This window comes from Aquila chrysaetos, chromosome 2 (genome assembly GCF_900496995.4).
Source record: "Aquila chrysaetos chrysaetos chromosome 2, bAquChr1.4, whole genome shotgun sequence".
Taxonomy (NCBI): Eukaryota; Metazoa; Chordata; class Aves; order Accipitriformes; family Accipitridae; genus Aquila; species Aquila chrysaetos.
In genome coordinates, this window is record NC_044005.1 from 46,288,529 (window position 1) to 46,316,334 (window position 27,806).

At 53.7% G+C, this 27,806-nt stretch overlaps 1 protein-coding gene across 6 annotated transcripts; it reads left to right on the forward strand.

The window, feature by feature from the left end:
• The first annotated feature begins 4,061 nt into the window (after positions 1-4,061).
• On the forward strand, positions 4,062-26,919 carry TP53I11 (tumor protein p53 inducible protein 11). Of its 6 annotated transcripts, XM_030030468.2 has the most exons (8): positions 4,139-4,181; positions 8,762-8,915; positions 20,448-20,819; positions 21,921-21,979; positions 22,541-22,589; positions 23,623-23,719; positions 24,799-24,900; positions 26,144-26,919. In XM_030030468.2, exons 3-8 carry the CDS (start codon positions 20,691-20,693, stop codon positions 26,275-26,277), a joined length of 570 nt encoding a protein of 189 aa, XP_029886328.1. In that variant the 5' UTR covers positions 4,139-4,181; positions 8,762-8,915; positions 20,448-20,690; the 3' UTR covers positions 26,278-26,919. The 6 variants fall into 6 exon arrangements, with proteins under 6 accessions (XP_029886319.1, XP_029886365.1, XP_029886328.1 ...); XM_030030459.2 differs by lacking the exon at positions 8,762-8,915 and having other exon boundaries at positions 4,062-4,181; XM_030030505.2 differs by lacking the exon at positions 8,762-8,915 and having other exon boundaries at positions 4,125-4,181; positions 20,452-20,819.
• Positions 26,920-27,806: the final 887 nt, after the last annotated feature.

Below are 27,806 nucleotides of genomic sequence, written 5' to 3' on the forward strand. Positions count from 1 at the left end.
TGGGTATACGCAAAATATTTAAAAGACAGAGCTTCAGATGCAACACTTTGCATGCCCTGAATCAAAATGCCTTGACCTGAAACAACAGTTTTTGAGATTTCCTTGAAAGAAGAACAAAAAGTTCGTGCCAATCTGGAACCTACTTTTTCCTCTTTCTAGGCCTCACCGCTTTTCACAGATCGGAAAACACAATTTTCTCAACAGCTTGTTTCCCTGCAACGTTCATCCATCCGACTACGCAGCACCCTCAAAAGAGGGCAGCCTGGGGACACAGACCCCGCACCAGATCGCTGTGCTTCTCTTCCCAGACAAAAAAAGTCTACCTTGCTGTTAAAGCAGCTTGGGTCTTGCTCCCAGTGAAGACGGTGTCCCCGTCATCGCCTTCACCTTCCAGCCCCACCTCGGGGGCAGAATGAGGTCCCACCGCGAGCAGCAATCCTAGCCCAAACCGTACACGTTTCCTCGCAGGACCCGCGGGGCTGGGGTCACACCCCGGGGACACAAGGGGACAGATGGCTAGAGCTGCGAGAGGTGCTAATAAAAACCCAGACTCATCTACAGAGTATTGATTATTTCCGCCGCTTCACTGGTGCAAGCAGCTGCCTGCTGCACGCAACCTAGCCGCCTCGCTTCCCCGGGCTGAGAAGGACGCGCTGCCCTCCCCACAAAACCGATTTTATCCTTCCACCCGACGCCTCGCTAACGTAAATAAAGCGGTTCTGCACCCACCGGGTGCTGCGTAAGCAGAGGGCTTGCTTGAGGACGGCCGCAGCCTCCAGCCCCTTGGGCAGAGACCACCTTCACCCCCCCCCCCAAAAGCCCGGGAGGGGACATTTGAGGAAGCAGCACATCTCGCTGCCAGCTCCGGCCCCTCGCAGCACCCTTCCCTCTCTATATTGCCTCTCCATACGTCGCCCCCGGTTTCTCACAGGCGGGGTGCACCCACTCATACCCCTCGAGGGTATTACCAGATGTGGCTCTCGATGAGAAGGTGATACAAGGGGCCAGCCCCCCCCTCCCCGACCCAGGGCAGAGGAGGAGGCAGTGCCACCCGTGGGCTTTACCTGCCCCCTCCATGTTTCCAACCGGCCTCGGAGAAAAACGAAGAGTCAGCGTTCCCTGGGGAAACAGCCAAATCCTCCCCGTCAGCATCGCGGGGGCTTGCTCCACACACAATCCAACAGATGTGAGCATCTGCGCTCCAGGTTCCCGCGCTGCTTCCTCTCAGCGTGTATTTTAATGGGTTCAACACCGCATATAACAAATCCTACTGATGTATCTGCCTTAGCACGTTTCAGAGGCACCACGTCTAACAGGCTGTCCCGTCTGGAGATGCCGAAGGCAGGCCGGCGTTCCTGCAGCCCGGGACTGCCCAAACAACGCTCTGCTGTGCCTTTGATCTAGGGCTCCACGCGTTACACAAAAGGCTTTCTCCCCTACGAGCGGGGAGGCTGCGAGACCCTTCTCCTCTGCAGGTGCTCCTCCAGCAGATATTCATGAGCAGATCCCTCCACTAGATATTTATGCAGCTCGGGAGGAACCCTGGGCCACCCTCTCCCTTCCCCACCGCTGCCCGGGGTCCTCAGAGCCCCCGTCCCTCTGCATCCCGCTCTCTGCGAGTCACCGCCTCTCTCCACGGACTGTCCCCCAAGAGCAGGACATCCCTTAGGGACAGTTCAGAAATTTTGCCTTTCCCTTTTCCCTCTCATCCCAGCTCCAGGCTCCGGCCGGCTCGTTGCGTGCGCAGCCCTCTCCCCGGCTCCTCTCCTCCCTGCCCTTGTTTGCAACGCCTCCGTCCTGCTCTTCCCCCGGGGCCCACAGCTCGGGGTTTGCTTTTCATCCTTTCTTCTCCACCGCCTGATGAAGTGCCTCGGCCGAAGCTCCCCGGGGGACAGCGAGCTGGTGACTCCCGAAACCGCTTGATTTCCTCGGTCCCGCGGTACGCCGCCGCGTGACAACGTTAGCCCCAAGCCACCGGTGCCCGCGAGAGATGCCGCGGCGAAAGTTCGATTGCGCACGTACTAAAGCTGCCGCGAAGGAAACTAGAGATTGTTTGGACCCGCGTGAGGTCGCTTTGCGGAGGTGAAAGCCTCCCGCAGACTTTTTGGAAGTCTTCTCGCAAGTGCCTCCTGCCGCACGTCGCTCGGGGAGCCGGAGAGAAACGCACGCGAAAGCCCGAGGTTACTTATCAAACCGCACGGAGCAGGACATCAGGATCCGCCCTGACGATACAGCAGCAAAGAGAGAGGGAAGAGGGGGCAGAGCGTTTCGTGGCGGTCGTCCTGCCACCGAAATACTCGGCAGGGCGGACGAAGGCTCTTCCCGGGCCTCTGAAAGAGGAAAAGGTGGGTGGGTGGGAGATCTGGGCCGTCGCAAATAAAGCAGTCGCTGCAGAAGGCCTCTGGCTCTCGTTTGTGAATTCAAATCGTGTCTGAGGGCAATATTTTCAAAAGCGTGTTTGTATGTGCCAGAAATAACCCCGGAGCTCCTCGTGACATCGGATGACACTAATGTTTGAATCACTTTTGAAAAATGACGTTTACTGCTTCTGAAACTCTCACTCCGATGCAGCAGCCTGAGCTCTCCTTGGAAAACTGTCTGCTCACTACTTCTTTGAAACAATTTCGAGAGAGCTCCTTGAATGCAAATTTCTCTTTGAAAAAGCCAGCATGACATATTTTGACTTTCCTTGTTTGACAATATCAGTCATTTCATCTCAATAATGTAAAACATGATTGTTTCAGCTTTGCCTTCCCATTTTGCTCTGTGTGCTTTTGTATTACATTATCATATTTCAATGCCACAAAGCCCAGATGGAGTATGTATAATATTTCATCTCTTGTACATGTTCTGGCACAATCACACTGAAAATTTTGAACTTTATCACAGTAAAATGTTTCACTAGCTCCAAGTCAGGACTGGATTTGTTTTGGAATTTTGAAATTTTTTTTTAAAAATATAAAATCTTCGGCTTTTTTTCCCCCTTGTTATGCAGCAAAACCGGCTATTGAAATGTCAGATATTCCCTCTGAAGAAATGTTCTGTTTCCCAAAGATTCATTACTTGGCCTCTGTGAAAGGAGAGATTTCAGCCTGGCTACCAGCGGACGAGCCTTCAGTTTCTAAAAGGACACCCTTGTGTTTGCAATGACCTCATCACACTGGACGCTTCAGGATCCAGTTCCCCACGAGGGTTTGTCTACGGGGTTAAAGCGAGTTCAGACGTTCCCACCCCATCCCTCCTCTCTTTGCTTCCCTCTCCTTGTCCCTCTATCCGGGCGCGTTGCCCTTCTCCTGCTCGCACGGATCGGTGAAATGAGCCGGGTCAGACAAACGCACCAGAAACCTCCCTCGGAAAACCCAGGAGTGGCATCAGGGCAGAGACAAGAACTCCAACACTAAAATGCCAGCACGCCCATTTTCCTCCCGCAGCATCCCTCCGGAGCATCCCTCCGGAGCCGAGGCTGAACTCACTCGGAAAAAAAAACCAGGCGTGTTCCCCCACGCCCACGTTTATTCTCTTTTGCCTTTTACAGGGAATTCTGTAACAGCCCTCCAAACCCCGCGCCCGAGGCCCCGTTCGCGTTGCAGAACGGGACCGGGACCACCTTGCCGCTAGCCCTCACCCTCTGACCGCGCCGAGACGAAACACCCCTGCGTGGGAACCTTTTGTTGCTCCCAGTTACCCATTTATTTTCACGGGTGTCGTGTCCCCCCCCCCCCCCCCAGCCCATCCTTCCCTCCCAGGCCCCCGCACCCTGCTCTTTGTTCCCACGCCTAAGCCACGTATCTAAACCCCACGGCACCCCCGGGTCACCCACGTATCTAAACCCCACGGCACCCCCGGGTCACCCACGCACCCACGCCGTCGGGGGACGGCGGGTCCCGCCCGCTGTGGGCCGGCCCGGGCGGGGCGGGCGGGCGCGCTAAAGGCGGTGCGGGCGGGCGTGGTAAAAAAAAAAAAAAGAAAAAGGCGGTGCGGGCGGGCGCGGTAAAGGCGGTGCAGCCGAGGGGCCGGCTTCAGTCTGGCGGGCTGCGCGGCGCCGGCCGGCCGCCCCCCCCCACTCCTCCTCCCTCCCCTCCAAACACCCCCCCCCCCCCCCCCCAGGATTGTTTTGTCCATGGGGCAGCCGCGCCGAGCCCTGGGGACCCCCCCGTGGCGGTGGGACCTGCTTTAGGGCGGTGAGTACCGTGCGCGTCCCTCCGGAGGGACACGGGTGGCGGGGCTGGGGGGGGGGGGGGGGTATGCTCGCTGGTGGCAGTCGCCGTCCTGTCCCCACTGCCGGGGGGTGTGTGTGTGTGTGTGTGTGTGTCCCCCTTCGGAGAGATCTCCCCGGAGTCAGCGCGGGTGGGGGGATGGATGGATGGATGGACGGAGGGACACGGTGGGACCGTCTCCGTCCCCGGTCGTGCGTGGTCCGGGTGGGAAGGGTGGAGGAAGGGGTGGTGGAGCCCTGCATCCCGGTGGGAAAGTGGCAGGTTACCCGGAGGCGTGGGATGGGGGGGACACCCACGACACCCATAGCCGTGCCACCCTGCGAGGTGGGTCCCTTGGCTGGGAGCTTTGGGGCGAGGGCTTTCTCCCGGCTGTCACCCACTCAAAGCCTGGGGTCCCATGTCGCTTCTTTCCTGGAAGCGCCCGTCCTTTCCCGCTCGCTCGGGAAGAGCGACAGGAAGGACCACGGGCCCCCAAATGGGTGCTTTACCCACCGGTGCTTCGTTTTTACGCCGCGGCCGTCCTCACGCGTGCACGCTCCTTCCCTCCTCCCCTTACGTTGCCGAGCATCGCCGGACCCCGCTGGCGGAGCGGGGGGGAGACCTGGGGAGGGGTAGACGGGACAGAGCCCCTTCTTCCATCGCAGAGGGGGAAGGTGAGGCGAGCTGTGCCGCTTGCAGGGCCTGGCCGTCCCAGCCGAGCGGGCGTGCTGCTCCGTCGAGAGCAGCAGCGGCAGCTCTTAGGCTTCCCAGGTGAGTACGGCTTCAAGCGAGCAAACGGGGCTGAGGAAAAAGCGGCGCCTCGTTCCGTACCTGCTCCTCGCCCTGCCCCAGCACTGCCTGGAGTTGGAGAGTCCACCGAGCCTTTCCCTTACCTGAGCAATGCCCCTGTCCCTCTCGCAGCTGGCCGAGAGACAGGGCCAGCAAAGCCTGAGCCGCAGGCGACTAAACGGGTACCGTTTAATCCACCTCCTCTGTCTGCAGAGGCTGGGAGTTATAAATGCCAGCAACAACCAAAGCCATGTTGACATTAGGGCTACCACCAGTACAGCTGAGCCATGAGAAACTACAGAGTATGCAAGAGCACTGGCTATTCTGGACTTGGCATAAATAACTTGCTTAGTAACTCTATCTGCGCTAAAGCAGAGTCTGCTGAATAATGACGTTCAGGGCCTGTGGGTGAGGAAAGTGTTTTTTAAACAAATAAACAGTAGTTACACTTCAGGCACGGGAGTCCCCCCCGGGAGGAAGTTTGCTTAGAAAAGGTTTTGGTGAAAACCAAAAATAAACAAGATCCTAAGACTCGGAATGAAGTCGTCTCGACTAGCCCTAACCATATGTCAGCTGGGTTGCATAAATACACCTGATGCATGGACAGCGGTTTGCGAGGGACGCTGTGAACCTGCGGTGTCCTGGTGCCCTCACCAGAAAGGGGATAGGTACTGGTGGCAGCCGGGAAAAGTGGGACTTGGTTGCTTTTGAATGTGTCTCTGTGTTCTTGTTCTTTGTCTGCTGTGCAGAGCAAGGTCAAGGGAGCTCTTCTTTGGATAGGTGCTTTGTCCCAACCAGGAGGCTGAAGAGATGATGTCTGCCGTATAGTCTCGAGGGAAATTTATCCTTTCTGCTTGCGGGCTTGTAGCGAGGATTTATTGTAGAGAGATACGGGCAGAAGAGCATCTCCAGAGCCTTGCATCGGGGCGGGGCAGGGAGGTCGGGGTGGCCATTGATCTGTGGGAGCATAAACCACAGAGATGCTCAGCCCTGAGATTTGCTGTCCATTTGGAGCTGCTCGGAGGCTGGGGCCTGATCCAGAGAGAAATGTTTTTCTATTGTTCTCGGTGAGCATCGAGTGCCGAAGTGTGCAGAATGCCCGGAGTACAGCTGCAGCTGGTGTTCGCTTGTCCCGCAGCTCTCTGAAGGTCAAAGTGTTTAACAGTAGGGGATGGGACTGGGAGGGATCGTTCCACGTGCTGGTTACAAACACCCCTTGGAGCTGCCGAGATCGTGATCTGTTCCTTGCTATGTGTTCGGTAATAGGTCATCCAATAAATACCCAAATTTCTAATGAGAACTGCTAAATGCTGTCACGACGCGGAGAGGATCTCCCTCTGCTGCGGGCGGGATGGGCTGCAGTGCCACCGGGCTGCCCAGGAGGCTGCAGGTCGACCTGGGTGCAGCTGGGGGTTCTTCTGAGCTGGCAAAAAGGGAGAAGAGACCAACGGGACGATGAAGTGGGGGCAGCTGTCTTCCTAGTGCTACGGTTTTGGTTTCGAGCCTTCCCCTGGTACAGGGGGGAAAAAAAGCCCACGTGCACCAGAAAGATGTTGAGATTGTTTACGTTCTGCTCCTGGCCTGGCGCCAGGGGGAACGGCTCCACGACCTTGGCACTGTTGGGACATTATTTATAGAAAGTAGATCTTCTGGGTTTTGTGTTTTTTTGACGTAAGAACGCGAAAACAAGTCTTGGGAGGAAAAGACCCCAGTGCTGGCCCCCAAATACATTGGGACTTTCTCCAGACCAGGAAAAACAACGCTTAAGAGGTGACCAGGTGTTCCCTGGTCACGTTGCTTCCTCCTTTCCCTTGGAAAATACGGGTTTGATTCTGTCCTGGAGATTGCAGGCTAGTACAAGTTCACTCCGTGTTTGAAGAGTTCTTGCTCAAGATGCTAAAAGATGTTCACAAAGACAAATGCAGCTATAACCAAAGACAGTTTGAAGGTTCAGATACGAAAGGAAAAGATAAATGACTCTCTGGTCTTCTTGGGTTTCTTCTGTTTGTGAAGCCCTTTGTCATCTGCAAGGGTTAATGGATTTCAGCGTGCTTCAGCGCCCATCTGTGGTGCTGGCTAGTGTGGCTGCCCCGGATGACAGATGGAGAAAATGAGGCTCGGAGATGTGCAGGGTTCTTGCTGGACGACCCACCACGCAGAAGCCCGTGCTAGCCCCCCGGCTCGGGCTGCCAGGGCTCTGACAGAACCCCAGCGGCAAACTTCCCCTCTGGGTTTCACAACGTGGGTATATTTCTCGCCCTCATCCTGTGAGGGGGGCGTGTTTCAGTTGTCTTTCTATCTCTCTGTATGCAAAATAGGAATTTATTGAGCGCATTTGTGCATTGGTTTTGATGGGGAAATCCTTGCCTAGGCTGTACCTGACTCATCTATACCAGACCTTGGTTGAACCCGTGTACTCTGCTTTACCCAGCTCATCTTACAGGGCAAAGCCAAGGACCCAAAGGGATGTCCAAAGCCACAAAGAGAGTCTGTAAGAAGGCAGTAATCTAGATTTATACTGACCGCCACTGGGGTTGTGGGGAGGAGGGAGGAGAGATCTGTCGCCAAAACAGGGAAATGGTGAAAATGATTGTAGCTGGGGTTAGTGCTAAAGGTGAGAGGCTTTTGCGGATGCTGGCGGTCGCAAACCGTGTGCTCACTTTCCGAACCTATGGGGCCAAAATCAGAAGCTTGAGCATAGGGACCGGTAGCTGGCTCCATTGCTGCAGGGCTTCCTAGAAGTTTTTGTTAGGGATTTGGATTAAGATAATTTAAGTCCAAGGTGCTGAGGAGAGCATGGGGAGAAAACCAGTTAGAAATAAATCAGCGATTCGGTAGTCCGGTCTCCCGGGGAGTGGTATTAGCAGTATGAGATGATGGAGCAGGAGATGCGCATGCAGGGGTGTCAGATAATACTGCCCACCGGCAACCTAATTCTTTGTTTGAAGGGACTCCGTGTTTTATAGGGAGATTAGCGCGTAGTCCCCTTTGCAGCTGCCTGCTGCCGCGTACAGGAGAGAAATCCCTCCTTTTCTCATTAAAACCAGGCAGCACTCCTATTGCTCGGCCCAGAGGGGCAGGGGGAAGGCAGGTGCAGGCAGAGCCGCACACAAAGGCTTGCAGCCGTCTCGGTTTTAGTGTATCCTGCCTGGGTTGAGAAAGTAAACAGTTTGAGGCCGTGTTCAGCAGCCGAACAAGAGACCTACAGAGAAAACCCGCAAGTCTTCAGGAAACTCTGTGGGTGACTCAGCCGGTGTTTTTGTCCGAGTACCCGTTCATTCAGTAACCCACGACGGCAGCAGAAGTGCTCTTTTGTCGTGGTGCCATCTCATGAGCGAAATACAAACCTCTGGTCTCCGGTTGTTTGCGGTCACGGAAAGGCTTGAGAAGCTTTTCCAGCTGACAGAGGTTATTTCAGGAATGCCACTGCTGAGCCCTAAAATCACTCCAGCCCTTGTTGGATGCCGCGGTCTCTTTCTGGGCTCACAGCTGGGCCTGTTGAAGATGCAGATGGCTGTGACAAAGAGCAAGGCAGTTTCCCGAGGTCAGCCTGTGCATGCCGTGCTTCCTAACCCATCCTCCTTACGGCCGAGAAGGTGCCTTTAATTCAGCCTGTCTCGCCCTGCCTTGCTATGCACGACATGCACCCTTCCGTTGGACGTTTAATTTTAGCTGCCTGGCACATCATTCATGATAGGTGCTCGGTGTATTCCGAGGAGGTAGAGAGAGGAGCTGGGTGGTATTGGCTTTTCACCAACATTTTCTTTGTGGCCTAGGAAAGAAAGTTACTGTAGAAACTGCTTAATAGCAATAGAGAGCGCCCAAACATTGCTTCACAGAAAGTGGAAATCTGCCAGGAGTCAAAGGCTACACTGAACAGGATTGAAGAATTTAGACCATCTGTCTGCGCATTCCCAGGTTGTTTTCATGGTAAGTGAGAATAAAATTTAGCTGCCTTTAATACCAGCATTGCCGGTGGAGTGTCTGTAAGTGCTGGCCACAGATCTGGCGTGCTTCTGAACAGCAGGCGCCTATAGAGCATCCTCTCACCCTCCTCCCCCATTGCCCTGCCCAGTGCACCCGTTTGCTCATTGGGGCGTATGAACGTGTTCTTGCCTTGTCTGCTGGCAAAAACCCAGGTGCTGTACATCACGAGTTCAACAAGTCCCTTCCGTGAGCCGTGCCAACGTCCACTGTTTAAATCTCTGGACAAGTAGGATGGATTGAGGGTTGATGGATGGAGGAATAATAAAGCACTTGAGCCTATCTCCTCCAGCCAGTTTATTCCCTGCTCCACGTCACCGTGCAAATCAAGTGCCTTTCGTTGGTGCTTGCAAAGAACGTGGGGGAGAAGAGACCAGCCTGCGATCCCCAGAGCCACAGCTGCATGGGAATGACATTACAGGTAAGGTAATGGGGAAAGTGTTGACTAAAACCTGACGCTTCTGTGTCATGAGCGCTTCTAAGCAGGAGGCTGTGCTGTATGCTTGCTGATAGAGATGTATATATACACACACGCACACCAGCAAAGCGCTATGTGTGTGTATACATACGCATGCTGGTGTTGCGTGGTGCTGATATTCCTGGAGCTTGTTGCATTCGAGTGTCTGAGACTTAAAATTGTCGAAGTAAGGGAGGGTCCTTAAACAACCCTTGATAGCAGAGATGAGGCATCGGGCGACTCTGCGTGTTCCATGGTTACTGGAGAACCTGATTTGTCAATGCCGATGCCGCTAGCGCTTGGGTTCTTGGGCATCCCTGTTGCCTCTTCCTCCCAGGGTACAGGAGTCAACCAAAGGTAGGGAGGCAGTGTGTAATTTGGCAAGGAGAAGGACTAGTCAGTAGTGCCTTTATCCTTTCTTTCCTAAGGCTTCTCTCGCATGCACCAGGTGAGATGGGGAGAGAGCTCCTTGACTGTGGGACCTCTGTTTTTCTCAGCTATCCCCCATCACCAAGCCTATTGATGCCACACTCTGCTGTCCGTCCCTTTGTCTCCTCTCTGCTATAAAAAGAGAAATCTTGCTTTAGTTCCGTAGGCTGATGTGCGTCCTCTGCGGCTGTGACTAGTAAGAGCAGCTCTACTTAGGACATAGCTTCTCTGTGCCCAGCAGAAGAGAAGGGAGCCCCTTTCCTTGCAGGTTGTTGTCTAGCTTTTTTATAATCCCAAAGTGTAAATCCATGCTGCAAAATGGGCAAAAGCGATTCAGTGTTTGCCTAGGATTGGGTAGTGAAAAGTTAACTGCAAGGATCAAGAATTTGTCTTGCCTAGCCGTATAAAAGCAATCAGAAACCTAGTCTCACTCATCTTCTGGGCTCGTCCTGTGGTCTGTGGAAAGAGGTAAGCCGTTGCAGGAGATGAGGCATCCTGTCCTAAAATAGGCACTTCTCGGCTATGGCTCACCCTGCCTGTTTCCCAGAGAGCCAAAAAGAGGGAGGTGAGGAGAGCTATAGGTTCATGTTATACTTGACACTTCCAAGCCCCACCTCTCTCCACCTGTGAAATGCTTTTATTCTGCGCTGGGGACAGACCGTCTCTGTGTGTGATCCTCACAGTACACATACACTGGCCTTCTGTGGAAGCCGGAGAACCTCTCGCCCATCAGAGGCATTGTCTTTTTCAATCTCCTTTATATTATTTCCTTTTTCTGATGAAATCTTTCTAAAGGGTACTTGTGCGCTGAATACCCATTGCTGATAATGCACATTATGAAATCCAAAAGGAAGGTTGAGATTAAATGTCACACACTTCACAGTCGGGGAATTCAAAGAGCCTTGTTGATCTGTGCATAATTTGGGGGTTGACAGCTCATGCACAAACAAACGTGCGCATACACGTACATGCGTGCACGCACAGAGTCTTTTCCCCTGACTTAGCAGGAAATAAAAGCAAAGTCAGGTTTGTATTTGTGGTGAAAGCCCTGTGGGTTCTTCAGGGCTGTTTGACCCGAGAACCACGCTGGCCAAAGCGATCGCTCTGCCTTCTTCCCCCGTGCGGCACCGCACCGAGCTGTGGCTGCTTTGGTTTTACACGTACGGGTTTAATCTGACCGGGAGGATCTTCCGAGAGCTTTTTGGCGTGTGCGAAGGCGGTAGCGATGTGAGGTTCGCCCCGAGGTTGCCACAGCGTTTTCTCCTGCCAGCGGGGAATGGAGACAGGCAGAAAAAAAATCGGCGTCACGCTAAGGTGGTTGTTACTCAGCCCAGGAAGGACGTTTTTGCCTCTGACACGTCGTGTGTGATGAGCCCAGCGCTGCGCGGGGGTCCGTAGCCGTCCTCCCAGCGGCACGGGGTATCGCAAGCCGGCACTGGTGGGGTACGGTGCTGGGCAGTCACCTTTGAGATGCTGTACCTGCTGAGCGTAAGCCGTGTGAGCTTGGACGGTAGGTTTACTTTTCATACGCAGCTTGGAAAACTGAGGCGCGAGAGGTTAAATAACCCCGTCTTGGTTGCATGGAGGGGGGCGGCAACGCTGCCAAACCTATGATCTAGTATTTTGGCTTTCAGGCTTGCTCTTCTGTATGCTGGACTGTAGTTCTGTTCCTGAAAACAGCTGTTTTCACTTCCAAGTGCTTCGTTTCAGGGGAGAGGGATACCTGGGGATGCTGCAGGACGGTGCTCCAGAGACACGTCCCCATGCACCACCCGCTGCCCCGCTAGCGGATTGCTAGGAATTTCTTTTAAGACGGTTTGCCATTGACTCGTGAATTAGCAAAGCCTGTACTAGCTCTGTCAGCAGCTATTCAGAAGTTTTGCTCTTCTAAATCTGTCCTCCTAGCTCCTGTTTGCCCAACATGGGGAATTTTGCATCTACCATTTTTAGCATTAACCTGTTGCTATAGAAACCGCTAGGTGTCAGAGGGAGATTTTTGCCACTTGGGGATAGGCTACCAAGTAGTCAAAGTATGTGTTTTGCTGGGAGGCCCTTCTGCTGAGCAGCTCCCCGAGCCCGTCTGCGTGTCTGTGCTTATTTCGAGGCTAAGGAGCCACGAGGGAGTGATAAACCTGGAGCTGTAATTGCATGCAAATAAGCAGGGCTTAATATTGGCAAATTATTTAGGGAGGAAGTGAGAACGTGTTCCCAAGCTGCAGGTGGTGGGTTCAAGTGGTGCGTAGGGTGGTAGTCCGGGGCCGAGAGATGAAAGGTCGGTCTCTAGCACAGTAAATGGTTAACCTAGAAGCAAGAGTCAAGGCTCTTACTGACATCTCCCAGCGGGGAGTAGGGGAAAAGCTGCTCCCTGTGGCTTCTCTCTCTCCCCTGAGACTAAAATACAGGTGAACGCCAAAATACTCGTCTGGTCTGGCAACCTGAATTGTCTTCACTAACCAGGCTCAAGAGACCGTCACTGTGCAGCCGGACCCAAAGTAAGTCCACACAAATCAAACCGTAGTTTTCATTTGTATATTTATAGAAAAATGATATCTACTTGATTTATTACTATATAATTTATTATTAGTTATATATATATTTATATAAATAACATGCTCTTACAGGAGGTGGATATGACCATGTAATATGGGAAATGCTCTATAACATAGGGTTGGTGACAGCTCAGCTGTTGACTGATGGTCACTAGGGCCGTTTCGTATCAGGCCTGATTTACATGACTTCTCTGTCGTAGAAGCAAATTTTGTTGCTTGCAGATCGAGAGGCACGAGTCCTGTGAGTGCCATTGTGCCTGGGACTCAGGAAATGTCCTGGCTAGACCAAAAGGCAATCTCCCTGCTTAATGCAAATTTATTCGTCTGCCCTTTTTCCTCCCCTTTGTGTGTGCCTAGACTGCACATCTGGTCATATCATGACAGACTATGGGAGAAGAGGAACCCTTTGTTTTCGACAAAAATGGAAGAAAAAAATGGGATGGTGCTGGGGCTGCAAATCCATCCATGAAACAGGTCAGGAACCTGCTTTTGGATTGCCAGAGCGGCACAGCCTTCTTCGTTTCATCTTCCATTTCATGGTCGTAGACATGTTGGTAGTTCATAAATTGCAGTTGTGTTTTTCTGGGCAAGTTACTGGACTGCAGATAAGGAAATAATGTTGCTGGAGATGTAGTTCATCTTCTTCTAGGGGAGAATCCATCAAGAATGGCTTTGAAATCACCGTCTCGGTGACAGTATAAAGAGGGACGTTGTGCTCATGTATGGCTGAGGGAACCGAATCTCCCAAATTTCTTGCAATTTCCTTTTGAGTTCTGGAAAGAGACAGAGCTGGAGAATTGTTGGGAATAAAGAGCATCAGCTTCCTGGAGGGTTTGTGAGTGGAAATTGTCAAGTGCTTGGGGGCACAGTGGAAAGAAAGTCTGGGGAGGTTTGAGGTTGTTGGGGGAAGAAGTGCCGAGAAGCCCTGCTTTACTGTGATGATCCAGTTTTCAGTGGTGTTGCGGATAAGCAGCGTGTGTCTGGGTTTCTCCCTCGTCCCAGGCTTACTTCCCATCGAGTTTCTTTGAGCCTGTGTCATTCCTCAGGTGCGAGGCAGAGGAGATGAAATACTGAGTTGCATCAGAGTTTCTGTAAAACCGACCTTTATTACCCTGTTTGGTTGCAGGGCTTTCCTGGCTTTTTAAAGCTGCTCTTTTCCAGTAGCAAGGATTGATTTACTTGGGTTTTGGTGGGGTTTTTATTTGTGTGTGTGTGCACATATGGGTTTTATTTTTCCTTCTAATGTTTCCCCGTAGAAATCATCTGCAGGACAGATGGCCCGCTAAGCTTCTGGGACTGTCTCCCACAAACACCTGTCTAAGGCAGCTGGGAAATCAAAGAGGAATCCTTCTCTTTTAAAGCCCTTAAAGAAAAAACAGCACCTGATCCCAATAAGTCTCATTTCCTTCTCTCTCTATCCTCCCAGCTCCCTGGGAAACTTGAAGGCTGGCTGGTGGTCATCTGGGGTGAAGGCGAGGGGCTGGGTGCTGGCTGTGGCTCTTGGGTCCTTTGTATTTGCAGCCAAAACACTCCTCAGCAGCAAGGGATGGGTTATTTGAGAAAGCTGGATGGTGTGGCCAAGCTTGTATTTTGGGGGGGGGGACACACGACTGTGTGCATACGTGTGGTGGACGAAACGTCGAGTCTGTCTGTCCCCCGTGTTGGGAGCCCACCGAGCCGCTCGCGGTGGGGCCGGGGGTCCGACCGGGCACCGGTGGGCTGTCGTGCGTGCCGGTGGCCGTAGCCGTGCGGGGTGCCTGACCCGGCGCGTTCGGTGTGTGTCGCAGACCGTCCTGCCAGCTGCTGCAAGGAGGGGGGGAAAACAAGGATTTCTCCCCCCCCCCCCCGACGTGATGCTCGGGTGCCCTGGCTCGCCGTGGAGAGGGCTTGGCACGTTGCTGCAGGTGGTGGTGGTGAGCAGGCCGGCAGGAGCGTGGTTGCTGTGTTTAATTATAGCTCCTGTTTGAGAAACTAGTAGAGCAACGGCGCCTTTTTATCTTGTTCGGGGGAATCGGCTTCGCAGCTTTTGATTGCTGCGTAACACGGAATGAAACTTTCCCGTGCTCCCTGCAAAAGGAAATTAGAAACCTGTGGGCAATAAAGTCCTTCAGCTGGGCGATACCTCCCAGATGGTGTGGCTTGGCCCCCGATCACGGGGCTGCTTGGGGTTGGGATGTTTTTATGGCCACGGGGAGAAGGGCCGCATCAAGGAGGGGATGCAGCCCTAAAGCAGGCGGAGGGGAGAATTCAGGGTGCGTGGGAAAGGCTGAGCAGGCTTTGGATGTCCTTTTCCTCCTGCAGTGGCAACAGGGTAAATAATGCAAATTAACTCTTACCTCCCCGGTAGGTTGTCCCCTGCTGCGTGGTGATGCTGGCCGCATCCGTTGTGTTGGCGGTCGCTGGAGCCGCGTTAGGCTTTAGATTCTAGTTCGATTTTAGTTAGATTTTGCTTTGCATTTTCATTGTGTGTAGGGGCAGCAGATCTACCGTCTAGGTTGGTAGGTTTTCCCTAAGGAGGACGTAGTGTCCCTGTGCCTGTTGGAGTTGCAAAGGAAGCATCAGGGCTGTGGCAAAGTTGGGAATGAACCCCTGGCAAGAGATGTTTCCTACTGGTGTTGCAAAGAGCCTTCTGTACTGACAGCGCTGGTGTTGACGTGGGAAGGGAGTCCTGCGTACCCGACCTACTTCAGATTTCTCACCTGTAACATCCCCATTGCTTAGGTGTACAGACTGTGCCAGACTGAGAGGGAGCAGCAGCCACATTATGCTGCTGTGGTGGCTGAGTGCTAATTGCTTTTACTGCCTGAGCATCAGTTTATTTTTGGCTTGATCAGATTTCATTCCCTGCAGGTCTCTGAGGCTTCCTGACCTGCAGAAACTGCTTTGGGAGAGTTTATCTTCTGCAGGGTGGAGAACTTACACCCCTCATCCAGGGCATAGGTTGCAGTATATTCCTCCCTGCAGAAAAATGCAAATTATTCTGTTGTTTTCAGATGTGTTGCTGGCCCAGAGCGTGCAAAGCTGTGTGCTGCAGGTGGCATGGAAGAAATCCATGGGGAGATGGGGATGGTGATGGACTGCTGCAGCTGGCTGGTGGCAGAGGTCCTAATCATCTAGATTGTCTGTTCTCGATAGAAATGTAGTCAGGGAGCTGATTCAGTCACCATGGGTTTGGGATGTGCATTTGCAGAAATACAGCATGAATCATAGAGTAGAATTGTAGAATAGTTTGGGTGGGAAGGGACCTTTAAGGGTGATCTAGTCCAACCCCCCTGCAATGAGCAGGGACATCTTCAACTAGACCAGGTTGCTCAGAGCCCCGTCCAGCCTGACCTTGAACGTTTCCAGGGATGGGACATCTACCACCTCCCTGGGCAACAACCTGTTCCAGTGTTTTACCACCTTCATTGTAAAAAAGTTTCTTCCTTATATCTAGTCTGAATCTTTTAGTTTAAAACCATTACCCCTTGTCCTGTTGCTACAAGCCCTGCTAAAAAGTTTGTCCCCATCTTTCTTACAAGCCCCCTTGAAGTATTGAAAGGCTGCAAGAAGGTGTCTCTGGAGCCTTCTCTTCTCCAGGCTGAGCAGCCCCAACTCTCTCAGCCTTTCCTCATAGGAGAGGTGTTCCATCCCTCTGACCACTTTTGTGACCCTCCTCTGGACCCACTCCAGCAGGTCCATGTCTTTCCCGTGCTGAGGACCCCAGAGCTGGATGCAGTACTGCAGGTGGGGTCTCACCAGAGCGGAGTAGAGGGGCAGAATCCCCTCCCTCGACCTGCTGGGCACGCTGCTTTTGATCCAGCCCAGGACACGGTTAGCTTTATGGTCTGCGAGTGCACGTTGCTGGAATGTAGCTGTACCTTGGTAGTTACCTGGGACGTGGGGTTTCTGGCTCAGGGTCTGTTCCACCATGGGCTTCTTGGGGAAGCTTATTAGGCTGTTTTGATAGGATGCACAAAGATGCTTTGTGGCTCTCGGGTGTGTTGTTGGGTTAGACGCCGGGGATTTGCCTCATGCCTCGGGATTTCAGAGTCCTGAAGTATCTGAAGTTGTTTACCAAGAGATTTTATGCATGTAAAAGTGGGCAGACTGAGCCTTCGTGTGTGGGGGGAAAAAAGGAGTCTTGGATCCCACTCAATTAGGCAACAGCCTAATGTTTGCAAGAGCCAAGGTACTTAGTATCTCTGTGGCTCCTGTCCTTAATCTATGGGTGTTTCCAAAGCAGCGATATCGTCTCTCCTGAAGGTGCAGGGCTGCAGTAAGGTAAGATTGTAAGACACTGAGATACTTTGTTGATGAGCCTTGTGGACAAGAAAAGGGAAGAGATGGCTGGCTGGTTGAAAGTCATATTTTCTAGTGGTTCTCAGCCTGTGGTCTGTGAAAGATGCTTAGGCACGGCAAGTGCCCTCTTAGGCTGTTAGAAGGGACATACATCCACTGCGCCTTTGGTTAACTCTTTGGCGTAACAAATCAAAGCGGGCTCGAGATGTTGAGTTGTCTCGGGCATACTGGGAACATGATAGAGCTGAATAAAACTTGTGGCCAGCTTAAACGTATGAACCTTTCACCCGTTCTCCTGGCTTGCTTCTGGTTTGTTTTCTCTTCCTCTGCTCGCAGATCGGAATTGCCCTCAAACCCTTGGAGTAAGAGGTAGTGTAGTACCACCTCTTTAATTCGAGCAGCACCACTTTGTCAGGGAAAAGGCTGCACCGCGGATGGCGGTGCCACCGAAACGATGTCCGGCTAAGCAATGGGGCCCGGGCAGCCGCGTCCTCGCAGACAGGCAGGATAGGACCCCTCAGCCGCTTGGCGGCGGCTTGCCGAAACTGTGGTCAAGTCAACTTCAGGTGCCCGCGGGGGACGGGGTCTGGTTGCCCTCTTGGAGCCCCGTGTACCTCCCTGGGTGGGTGCGGAGCTCTGGCTGCTGCAGCATCGTCGTGCGTGTGGTTGTCTCCCCTCCGCTCTGTGCTGCAGAGCTCCTCTTCTCTCCAGGCGCTGGGAGGGAAGCGGAGATGCTGGGGGAAGAGCTTGTGGAGGTGGGGAGAGATTGAGCTATCATTAGCGTGGCACCGGTGAGGTTTCTTTGCACCACGAAGCAGTAGCTATCAAAATTGAGCGCAGTATGCTGAAGGGCTGAGCGAGGGAACGGATGCTGAAAGGAGCCTGCGAAGAAAAAGGATTTTTGGAGGAAAAAAAACCTTCTTTCGACTGCACGTAGGCACTGCCCGTCACTGAGAGCTGTGTCAGGGAGTGGGAACTGCCTGCGTATGGTGATTGATCTGCGCAGCCCCTGGGATGCTCAGAAGACGGATTAAGGAGAAAAGAATCGCGGGAGAAGGAGGAGGTGGAGGTTCCCCTTTGAAAACGCAGGGGCTAATAGAAAACATCCTCTAAATTGTCAGTGTGTCAGGTTACATTAATGTAAGTACAACGTTTTCAAATCCTTGGCATCTTCTGTCTGAATGTCACTGAATTAGCACTAATGCATTCATTAGCTCATTACTCATTAATATTCAGTATCCGTTAGACTGGCTTTTTCTCTGGAAGATGGGGATAATGAGACATGGGACTGGCTGCGGGGCCATGCTGTAGCTGTGCTTAGTGTGGTGGGAGCGCGGTTTTATGTACCAGAATGGCCTTCGGTGATTGTTTTATTGGCACTTGTATCTGGCCTACGTTGTCCCGGCTCTTGGCCAGCGGTTTACCACAAATTAGTGGAAATTCTTAATGGGAGAGCAGTGCTAATGATGATGTGGATAAATTTCCACCAACTCCTGCCCTGAAAGCAACTGGCGAGACAACTGATGAAGGCATATTTTGATCTTCTAGCCTGTGGTCAGAGTTGCAAAACTGCCTCTGTAATCACAGAGCTGTTCATCGCCGTCTTCATCGGTGAGTCATGGAGTCCCCCCTTCAACCCCCGTCACCTTCCTTTGCTTCTTGCCCTCGGGAGAAATTCTCTAGATATGAAGAAGTCTAATTTTTTTTTTTCTTCTTTTCTCTCTTTTTTCTTTTTTTTTTTTTTTTTTTCCCCAATCCTGTCTTCCCTTCCTCTGCCACTTCTGACCATGAAGAGGACAGAGCAGGAGGTGTGGGCAGCAGACTTTCCCTGGCAAGAAACCCAGAGGGATCCAGAGGTGCCAGGCTGGTGTGGCCAGCACACTCAGCACCCCGAGTCCTGTCAAGACCAGCAAGCCCTCAGGTCTCTCATCCCTGGGGAGGGCTTTGGTGACCAGGGGCCAGTAGGTTGCTGCTGCTCAGGTCCTCTGCCAGACTTTTCCCTCAGCTAGCAAGCCTTCATGGTCCTGAGGCTCAGTGTGAGAGAGGAGCATTCAGCAGAGGGGTGTTGCTTCAGGGTTGGGCTGGATGGCTTTGATAAGAAAATGCTGGGCTAGAAATACCGCAGCAACAGGTCTTCTCTGGTTTCAGCAGCAGTGCGGTTCTAGCGGGGAACTCAGTCGGCATCCAACCTTGTGAGTCTGGGTCTGCCAGGACTGCAGAAACTGTAGTAAGAAAAATTAAAAAGAAGTCAAGCTTTTCTTTTGGACACATCACTCTGGCTTTGGGGTGGATTTTGTGTGCAGATTATCTCGATTTGAGTACACGCCAGTTATTGTGACAATTCGGGTCAGCAAACTCCAGACGTGATAAATCTTCCAAACTTTTCTACTAGCACCTACCTTTTGAGCTTCTTGCCTTGTGGTTGAGTGTAGGGATGAGTATACAGCTTCCACCTTCCTCCTCAGCAGTCGTTTTCCACTGTCCCACTTCTGAAATATTTCTAGACCCTGGCTGCTGCATATGACTCTGTGCTGCCTTTCCAGGAGCCTGGGCTTAGTTATTCAGGGGAATAAGAGCAAAAAAACCCGCAACAAAACCCCCTACAATCCAAAAGAAGCACCCGCAAAGCCCTGAGTAGCTGAGCTGGCTTGCTGAAAAGCATTTTGCCTGTGGTCTGCTTGAAAGGGTCTTATTAACCCCTTGATCACGGCATTCAGTCTTGGCACTGTCCCAGCGAGACCTCGTAGCTGTGCCTTACAGAAAGAGTTCTGTTGGGCGCTTGCGGACGTGACTGCCCGCTCTTGTCTGGACAACCACAGGGAAGGGTTTTCCTGCGAGAGGGAAAATCCCTCGTGAGGCAACGGGACAACGCTTGCATGCACGATGCCAAAATAACCGGCACCTCGTTTTATTACTCCCCGAAGACTCGTGAAATCTTTAGGCGCGAGCGTAAATCCTCTCCTCCCGGGGCAGCCGTGGGAAGGCTGGGCTGGGGTGGCACTTGAGCCCTGCGCTTGCTCGGGACGGGTTAGCTGTGCCTGGTGCCTCCGGGGATTTGTCTGGGGGGTCTCTGGGAGGGTGAAGTGGGAAACGGAAAAACGTGTTTGTGTTCAGCTGAGCCAAGATGAAATGAGGCCCGATTGGAAGAAAAGACTCTCTGAACTGAGGGTTTCCAGGGTTTTATGATTGCAGGATGACATAGAGGGATTTTGTGCGACTCTTGCCACCTCTACCTTTATACCACCATGCCAAGGCAGAAGTTATCTCTTCCACCGTAGCTTCTGTCAGTTATCTTTGTCTTGTTCTTATCCCAGATAGTATTTGTAGTTTTCAGTTGCCATCATCTTCCGTTTCCCAGAAAGCAACATATCCTCAAGGAAAGTCTTGCCTCTGGCTTGTTGTTCAGGGGCTGGTGTGTTCTGGCACAGCATGGGGGATGCAGCATCTGGGGGGACACACAAATAAACACCGGAGACTTGTGTGGTATTTGGCCTGAAATGGCAACTGAAGGGTGTGATGTATGGCACGGGCAAGACAAAAGGCAAAGCATCCCTTAATGACTGTAATTCCCCTAGTGTGGAAAGCATTTAATTCCCCTAATCTGGGAAACGGCAAAGAGGTACCGTGGGGCATTGCTTCATGCTGGGATAGGCCAGACTATTGTGTGTAGGTCAAAGGCATTTATAGCTAAATGCCCAAGCTAAAACCACACTGCTCTGATTTTTTTTTTTTTTTTTTTTTTTTTTTCCCTTGCCCTCCTAGGCAGATCCCGGTGACGGTGGGATCACCCTGAGATGAGCCACCCATAGCCAGCGCCGGCCTCGCTGCCAGGGCTCCCTGCCCCGGGACGATGAGGAGCCGTCTGCTGGCTTAACGGGGAAAATTTCGTCGCGGTGGCTGGTTTTTCCCCGAACCTCGTGAAATTTCATGTGACGGCAGAGCCGCTTCCCGCGCCCTCCTTGCGCCGCCTCGCAGCCGAGGGCTGGGTGGTGGGGGGCCACCGCCATGGCGGCAAAGCAGCCCCCGCCGCTGATGAAGAAGCACAGCCAGACCGACCTGGTGAGCAGGCTGAAGACACGCAAGATCCTGGGGGTCGGCGGGGAGGACGACGACGGCGAGGTCCATCGCTCAAAGGTGAGGGCATGGGGAGAGGGGAGCCCGCGTGCGGTCATGGTGGAAAAGAGAATTTCTGCCTGGACAAATTGAGGTGGTGTGGGTTTTGGTTTGGTGTTTTTTTGTTTTTGGTTTTTGGTTGGTTTTTTTTTTTTTTTTTAATTTTTTTTTTAGCATCTAGCTTCTGCAGCCTCTTTGGCAAAAACAGGGCTCCCAGCTCCGTTGGGGCTCCTGTAAAGGGAGGGTGAAGGCTGCGGTGGCACAAGCAGCGCTGCTGCTGTTGAGCAGCGATGGGTCATGCAGCCTGCTGGGTGCACGGAGGCTGCCCGAAACAGCTTTTCAGGGTAATGGGGCCCTCAAGCTGCCTTAATCCATTCCTGAAATTACATCGCCAAGACACCCGTGAGCCAGCTCGGAGCTGGTGCCGTAGGACCACGGCATCACCAATGCCCACCAGGCCTGGACACTAGAGCAGTGATTTAAGTGGTGCCTCGCAGAAAAGGCATGAATTGCAAACCACCAACCAGTTTCAGCAAAATACCAGAGCTGGAGGACGAGGGTGAGTCCCGCAGGAGCCCTGTCCTGGATGCTCTCTGGAGAACTTGCTGGCAGGGCATTGCCCAGCCTGCGCGTAGGGAGCAGCGCAGAGCTCTCCGAGAGCTCTCTGCAACCAAAAGCTGCCCTTTCCCTGTTGCTGGTCTGTGTAGCCTTCCCATCCGCGAACGCGAGAGCGGGACGGATGCTGTGACACCCCGAGGGCTCTGCTGGAGCCTGTGCTCCGTCGGGATGTGATGTGCAGGCGGTGTGTGTGAGAGGAGACGGTTCCCTACTTACCTAGGTAGGAGGAGACCAGTTAATGTTGTCCCTGCCCCAGGCTGCAGGTGGCTGATCCCAGTAAGGGGAGCAGTAGAGGCTGCAGCTCCTGATGGAAATCAAGGCAGCCGTCAGTGGGTTTTGGGACCAAGGGGGTCACAGATGAATCCCTTGTCCTCGTCCTCCTTCCAGCCCTCTTTAGGGATAAGCTCCCACATGGGGTTAAGTATGCGTTTCGGGGCTGGCAAATACTGCCTAAAGGCTGGGGAAGGGTCTGCTTAGTCACCTTGTGTCTTATTTGAATTTCAGATTAGCCAAGTACTGGGAAACGAAATCAAGTTTGCTGTCCGGGAACCTTTGGGGCTCAGGTAAGATACTGGGCCACGAGGGAGCTGGGTCATCCGAGGGCTCTCGGCCACAGCATCCCTCACAGCTCCGGCTGCTGACACCGGCTCTGCTGCTGCGCCAACATCGCTGCTCCCTGCAGGGGCTTTTTGGGGGCCACGGGACCCGAGCAGCTCCGCTTTCTTCCCCCGTAAATCATCCTGAAGGCCCTCGAGCTCTTGTCCCACGGCAGGTGCTGGGAACCAGAGGGGTTTGCGTGGGGCCGGAGAAGCTCCTGGTCTCAGGTGTTGACGGGGCGGTTGCGTCCCGCGGGGACCCGGCTCTGCGCCGTCCTCTCGGCAGGCTCGCTTCCCTCCTCCGCTTGGGCGAGGAGGATTTTGGCTCTGTCTCGCCAGTGAGGCTGGAGCTACCGGGATGCGGGGAGCCGAGTCCTCCCGCGGGAGCCTCGTGGCCGCCCTCGGTTGCGCGAGGGGAGAGGACGAAGGCTGACGACCGAGCAGGCGGCCAGGGACGGTTTACGAAGTACGAGCGATGGCATCGCCCCCCCTGCTCACGCCGCGTCCTCCGCCTTCCTTCTCGCGCAGGGTCTGGCAGCTGGTTTCCGCCGTCATGTTCTCCGGGGTCGCCATCATGGTAAGTGAGGGACGTGGTCCCCGGGCACCAGCAGCTCCCGGTTGCCAAAGGGGTGTCCCGGCGTCGCTCCTCGGCCCCCCTCCCCAGCATTTATCCCCCCCCTCCTCTGCCTCCAGCAGCTGCCGCCGCTTTCTCTTGCGAGGCCTTTGCCTTCGCCGTGTCTCAGTAACGGGCTTTGCTAGCGGCGTCCTTGGCGGTTTGTTCCCATCACCGGAGTCTGTTTTCATTAGCGGGGTCATAAACCACTGTCGTGGTTTAACCCCAGCCAGCAACTAAGCACCACGCAGCCGCTCACTCACTCCCCCCCCCACCCAGTGGGATGGGGGAGAAAATCAGGAAAAAGAAGCAAAACCCACGGGTTGAGATAAGAACAGTTTAATAGAACAGAAAAGAAGAAACTAATAATGATAACACTAATAAAATGACAACAGCAATAATGAAAGGATTGGAATGTACAAATGATGCGCAGTGCAATTGCTCACCACCCGCCGACCGGCACCCAGCTAGTCCCCGAGCGGTGATTCCCCGCCCCCACTTCCCAGTTCCTATACTGGATGGGACGTCCCATGGTATGGAATACCCTGTTGGCCAGTTTGGGTCAGGTGCCCTGGCTGTGTCCTGTGCCAACTTCTTGTGCCCCTCCAGCTTTCTCGCTGGCTGGGCATGAGAAGCTGAAAAATCCTTGACATTAGTCTAAACACTACTAGCAGCAACTGAAAACATCAGTGTTATCAACATTCTTCACATACTGAACTCAAAACATAGCACCGTACCAGCTACTAGGAAGACAGTTAACTCTATCCCAGCTGAAACTAGGACAACCACACACGGCACGGTAGCCTCGGCCGGAGAAACCGGCCGTGAAGCCAGTAGCTGACACCCTGATGCTTCTTGCGCCTCCTTAATTTCCAATTTCCTCGCCGGCGGCTCCGATCCCGTAAAGGCTCGGCGTCGGAGCGCTGCTGCCCGAGAGGGCACGTTTTGATGGCCCCGGCCGGTGCAGGGTGCCGAGTCTCTCCCTTGCCTCTGCCAGGCCCTGGCTTTCCCTGACCAGCTCTACGACGCCGTTTTCGACGAGGAATCGGTGAGCAGCAAGACTCCCATCCGGCTCTACGGAGGAGCCCTCCTCAGTGAGTGCCGTGCCGCCGTACCCGGGGGGCACGCTGCTGCCCCGTAAAATAAGGGGACGAGAGGCCAAAATGGCAGGAGGGGGCAAAGTCTGTGCCCAGCCAGAGAACTGCAGCTGGAGAGCAGAACATAGCAAAGAAATTGTTTCGGGGTATTTTGAAAAGCTCAGCTGCTGCTGCTTTTTTTTCCTAGTAGGGGCTGAGGCTCGCTGCAGGTAGGGTAAGGAGGGCTGTGCGCGCTCTAAATACTTGGGGGAGTATCCCAAGTGCCCCAGAAAAGGGAGATTGCAGGTGGGCTGGGTGGGAGATGATGGGGTGCTGGGCTGAAGCTGGGGCCAGACCCCCCTCGTGGGAGTGGGAGGAGAGAAGGGGCATCCCGGCAGGGTCCCAAGAGGTGGGGGGCAAAGGACAAGAAGGTGAGGGGAGCCTAGAGAGGTGGCGTAGAAGAGAAAATGAGCAAAGGAGTTAAACCCACGGGGTTTGCATCGCTCTGCACCCTGCGCTGCAGCTGCTAGTGCTCCCAGCCTGCAGGGACTGCACCTTCTGGGCGCCCATCCAGGTTCCTTTTTGGGGCCGGCACGCCGCAAAGGGCAGGCAGGTGCTGGCAAGGTGTGCGTGGGGGTGTTTTTTGGGGGGGTGGAGGGGGCTGTTGGGGCTGAGGGCAGGTGGCTGAGTGGGCTGCCGGCTCCTTCCCGCAGCCTGCAGCAGCACCTCGTGGGGTGGGCTGGAAATGCAGCGGCCACAGCGGCCGGGGAGAGCAGAACTGCTTCCCACCATTCACCAACCCTTCCCATTTCCATTTCCACTCACCAACCCTTCCCATTTCCATTTCCACTCACCAACCCTTCCCATTTTCATTTCCACTCACCAGCCCTTCCCATTTCCACTCACCAACCCTTCCCATTTCCATTTCCACTCACCAGCCCTTCCCATTTTCATTTCCACTCACCAGCCCTTCCCATTTCCATTCACCAACCCTTCCCGTTTCCATTCACCAACCCTTCCCGTTTCCATTCACCGTGGCCGAAATGGGAGCAGGCGGGTGGGCTGCTCCTTCCCGGTGATCTGCTGTCCCTCCCCAGGTATCTCGCTCATCATGTGGAACGCTCTCTACACGGCCGAAAAAGTGATTATCCGCTGGACCCTGCTGACGGAGGCGTGCTATTTTGCCGTGCAGTTCCTGGGTGAGTAGCTGCAGCCACCCCGGAGGGAGGAGGAGGAGGATGCAAAGGATGGAGGGGGGGGGGTACGTGCTGTGTACCCCCACCGGGCAGGGAGGAAGGAGAAGCGGAGGCGGGCAGGACAACCGGCGTGAGCGGTGGGATCGAATGCGAAACCGGAGCGGCGCCTTTGGGTCCGACGGGGGGAATGCCAGGCTGAAGGAGGTGCGGGGTGAGGCTCTGGGAGCCGCAGTGGACTCGGCTGATGGGAAGGTGCCGTCTCTGCTGCCTGCCTGGGCACAGGGACACCCAGCTGTCCCCATGCTGTGCCTGGCTTGTGCTGGAGATGGCTCCTTTGCTCTGCGGGACTGGCAAAGATAAGATAACCCGGCTCCCGGAGCACCTTCCCTGCCAGCTGCTCTCCCTTTTCCTTCCCTTTTCCTTGCCTGGGGCTGCTCACTCAAGGGTGCCCAGGTGCAGAGGAAACATCTTCCTCCGATTCATTTATTTTTCTCCCTAAAAACATCTGGCCTCCATTGCCAGCACAGGTCAGCTGGAGCGGGCTGCCTAGATGCTGGGGCTAACAAGAACAGACTGTAGCAACCTACACTAAAAAGGGGCATGTTCAGTCTTACCAAAACAGAGAAGAACAGTTCAGCTTGTTTCTAGGGAGCTTATCTATATTTAACAATGAAGGGGGTTCTTGTATGTGTATATGTGTATATTGGTATGTGTATAGTGGTAGCTCACTAACTGTGTTATAAGGTAGCTATGTGTGGGTAGCCAAAAAAGGAGAGAGAGATGGTCGGAAAAGAGGTAGTGTGTATGGACTATGCCTATTTTTGTAGATGCTTCTAAAGTTGAAAAATGTTTATCACCGCTGAAGCGGTCAAGCCACAAAGCAAACTCAGGAACACGCAGCTTCCACAATTAGCATCTGAGCGCAACAGAAACTCGCATTTGCCTGCGCGACCGTTTCGCGCTGTGGCTGCCTGAATGTGGGGCTGCCTTTTAAAGCAAGGTTTCTGTAAGTGAGAGCTCTGGGGGCTGTGGCTAACGTCAAGGCTGTGAAATCAAGCTAGAGAAGAGCCTCTGCCATGGGATCACGGTGCGTGTGAGCCTGTGCTGAAAGCTGCTGCGTTTGCAGGGCTCAGCAGGTCTTGCTAAGACGCTGCGTTAGAGGGCAGCAGAAAACAGCTTTGTGCTATTTCTCTCCGTTTGTTTTTTCGTCACCAACCTCTGCCTTGTCTCCCTCCTTCTCCTCCAGTTACCACTGTCTCCCTGGTTGAGAGTAGCCGGATAGCTACAGGTGCCGTGCTCCTCCTGGTCAGCCGAGCCCTCTTCGTCCTCATCAGCATTTATTATTATTACCAAGTCGGACGCCGTCCCAAGAAAGTCTAATTCCTGGGCTTTTTGTCATGGGAAGGGTGGGAGGGGGGGGTTTGTGTCGGTAATTTTGCATTATAATTATAACTTCTTTTTTTTTTTTTTTTTTTTGTTAGTCCCTTTTGGTTCTAAAGTGGTTTCCTTCTTTTCCACTTACCGGCATGAATCAGTGTGTAACCCAGTGCTGGTGGCATTGCCAGGTGAAATGGGGCAGGGGTGGGGGGGTGGGTGGGGAGCAGCGTTTGGTGGGGACCCCCCCCCCAGCCCCTCTGCAGGAGGCGAGGAGCAGTGGGAGGAAGGCTCAGGGAGGTGCGTGGGCCTGGCAGGCTCAAGGAAAAGAGCCGGTTTCCAGCGGGGGGGGGGGGGGGGGAACTGGCCGATGGGAGCACAGGCTCCGAACCCGCTGGAACAAAGCACAAAATAAGACCGGCACATTGAAACCAAATCCCTGAGGAGACGGGGCGGTAAGACAACTGACAAAAAAGGACTCGGTGGCTACCTCGGTGGCTACCCTTGGTAAGCCTTGCCCCTGCCTGGTGGAGTATGCCCTCGTGTACGGCCCGTTCCCTTTACAGCAAGTACTGACTGTCCTGGGAGCTGGACGGGGCTAGGTCGAGTTCAGCGCTTTGCCAGCAGTTCTTCTTTCCTCGCTGCCGGAGGTGCCGCCCCGTTCGTGGTTTTGCAGCGGGTGCTGTGCAAAGCTTGGCAGGAGATGATGGAGCGAAAGAAGAGGGAGAGCCCTTGCTTGTTCCCTTCGCAGGGACGGCACTGGGAACAGCTTGAGCTACGCCACGTGAGAAGCGAAGGAGGCGATTGGAAATAGCCCGTTGAGCACAAAGACATCCCCTTGCTTGCGATGTTTCGTGACGTTTCCAGGCTGGGGTCCTGTTCCCTTCACCCCGGACCGCTTCCTACACTTGCAGCTTTACTGATGGTAGTAGCGGTGGTGGATGTTTGTTAGGTGGTGTCTGATGCTTTAGTTAAGCAGGGGCTGGAATGCTGATGCGGTTAGCACTAGTAAGAGCAGAGCGAGCATCGGTACAGCTGCTCGGGTCGGTGAGCAGCCTCTAGAGATGAGCCCCAGCTGTGGGAGATGGTGTTCCAGCCCTGCTAACGTGCAGGCATCACACCTCTTCTGACTTTTGAGAAGAGAGGACCAAAGTTTGTAGCATTAAGATACTTAACTGGGATGTAGAACAGCAAGGAGCGAGGCGTATGAAGGCATCATTGCCTTCTCTAGCTCGTTCAAGGACGGACTAAATGTGCTTTAGTACTCACTGGCCAGTTTTGCCAACACCTCCTGGGCTTAACAGCATTGGCTGCCCAACTTCCTAGCGCTTTCCTTGCAGATTATCCCTGTCCACAGCTGGAGGTGGCACTTTTTGTTCTCCATGGGACTAAAGCCAGAAGGTCTGTGTACAGGATATGGACTTCTTACTCATGTGCTACTGTTGGCTGGATCAAAGCATGCCCTGGAATAGAGCTGATGTCCCAAAAATCCCAGTAGAAAGATGCCTACGCAAACAGAAGTGCTGGTGTGAACA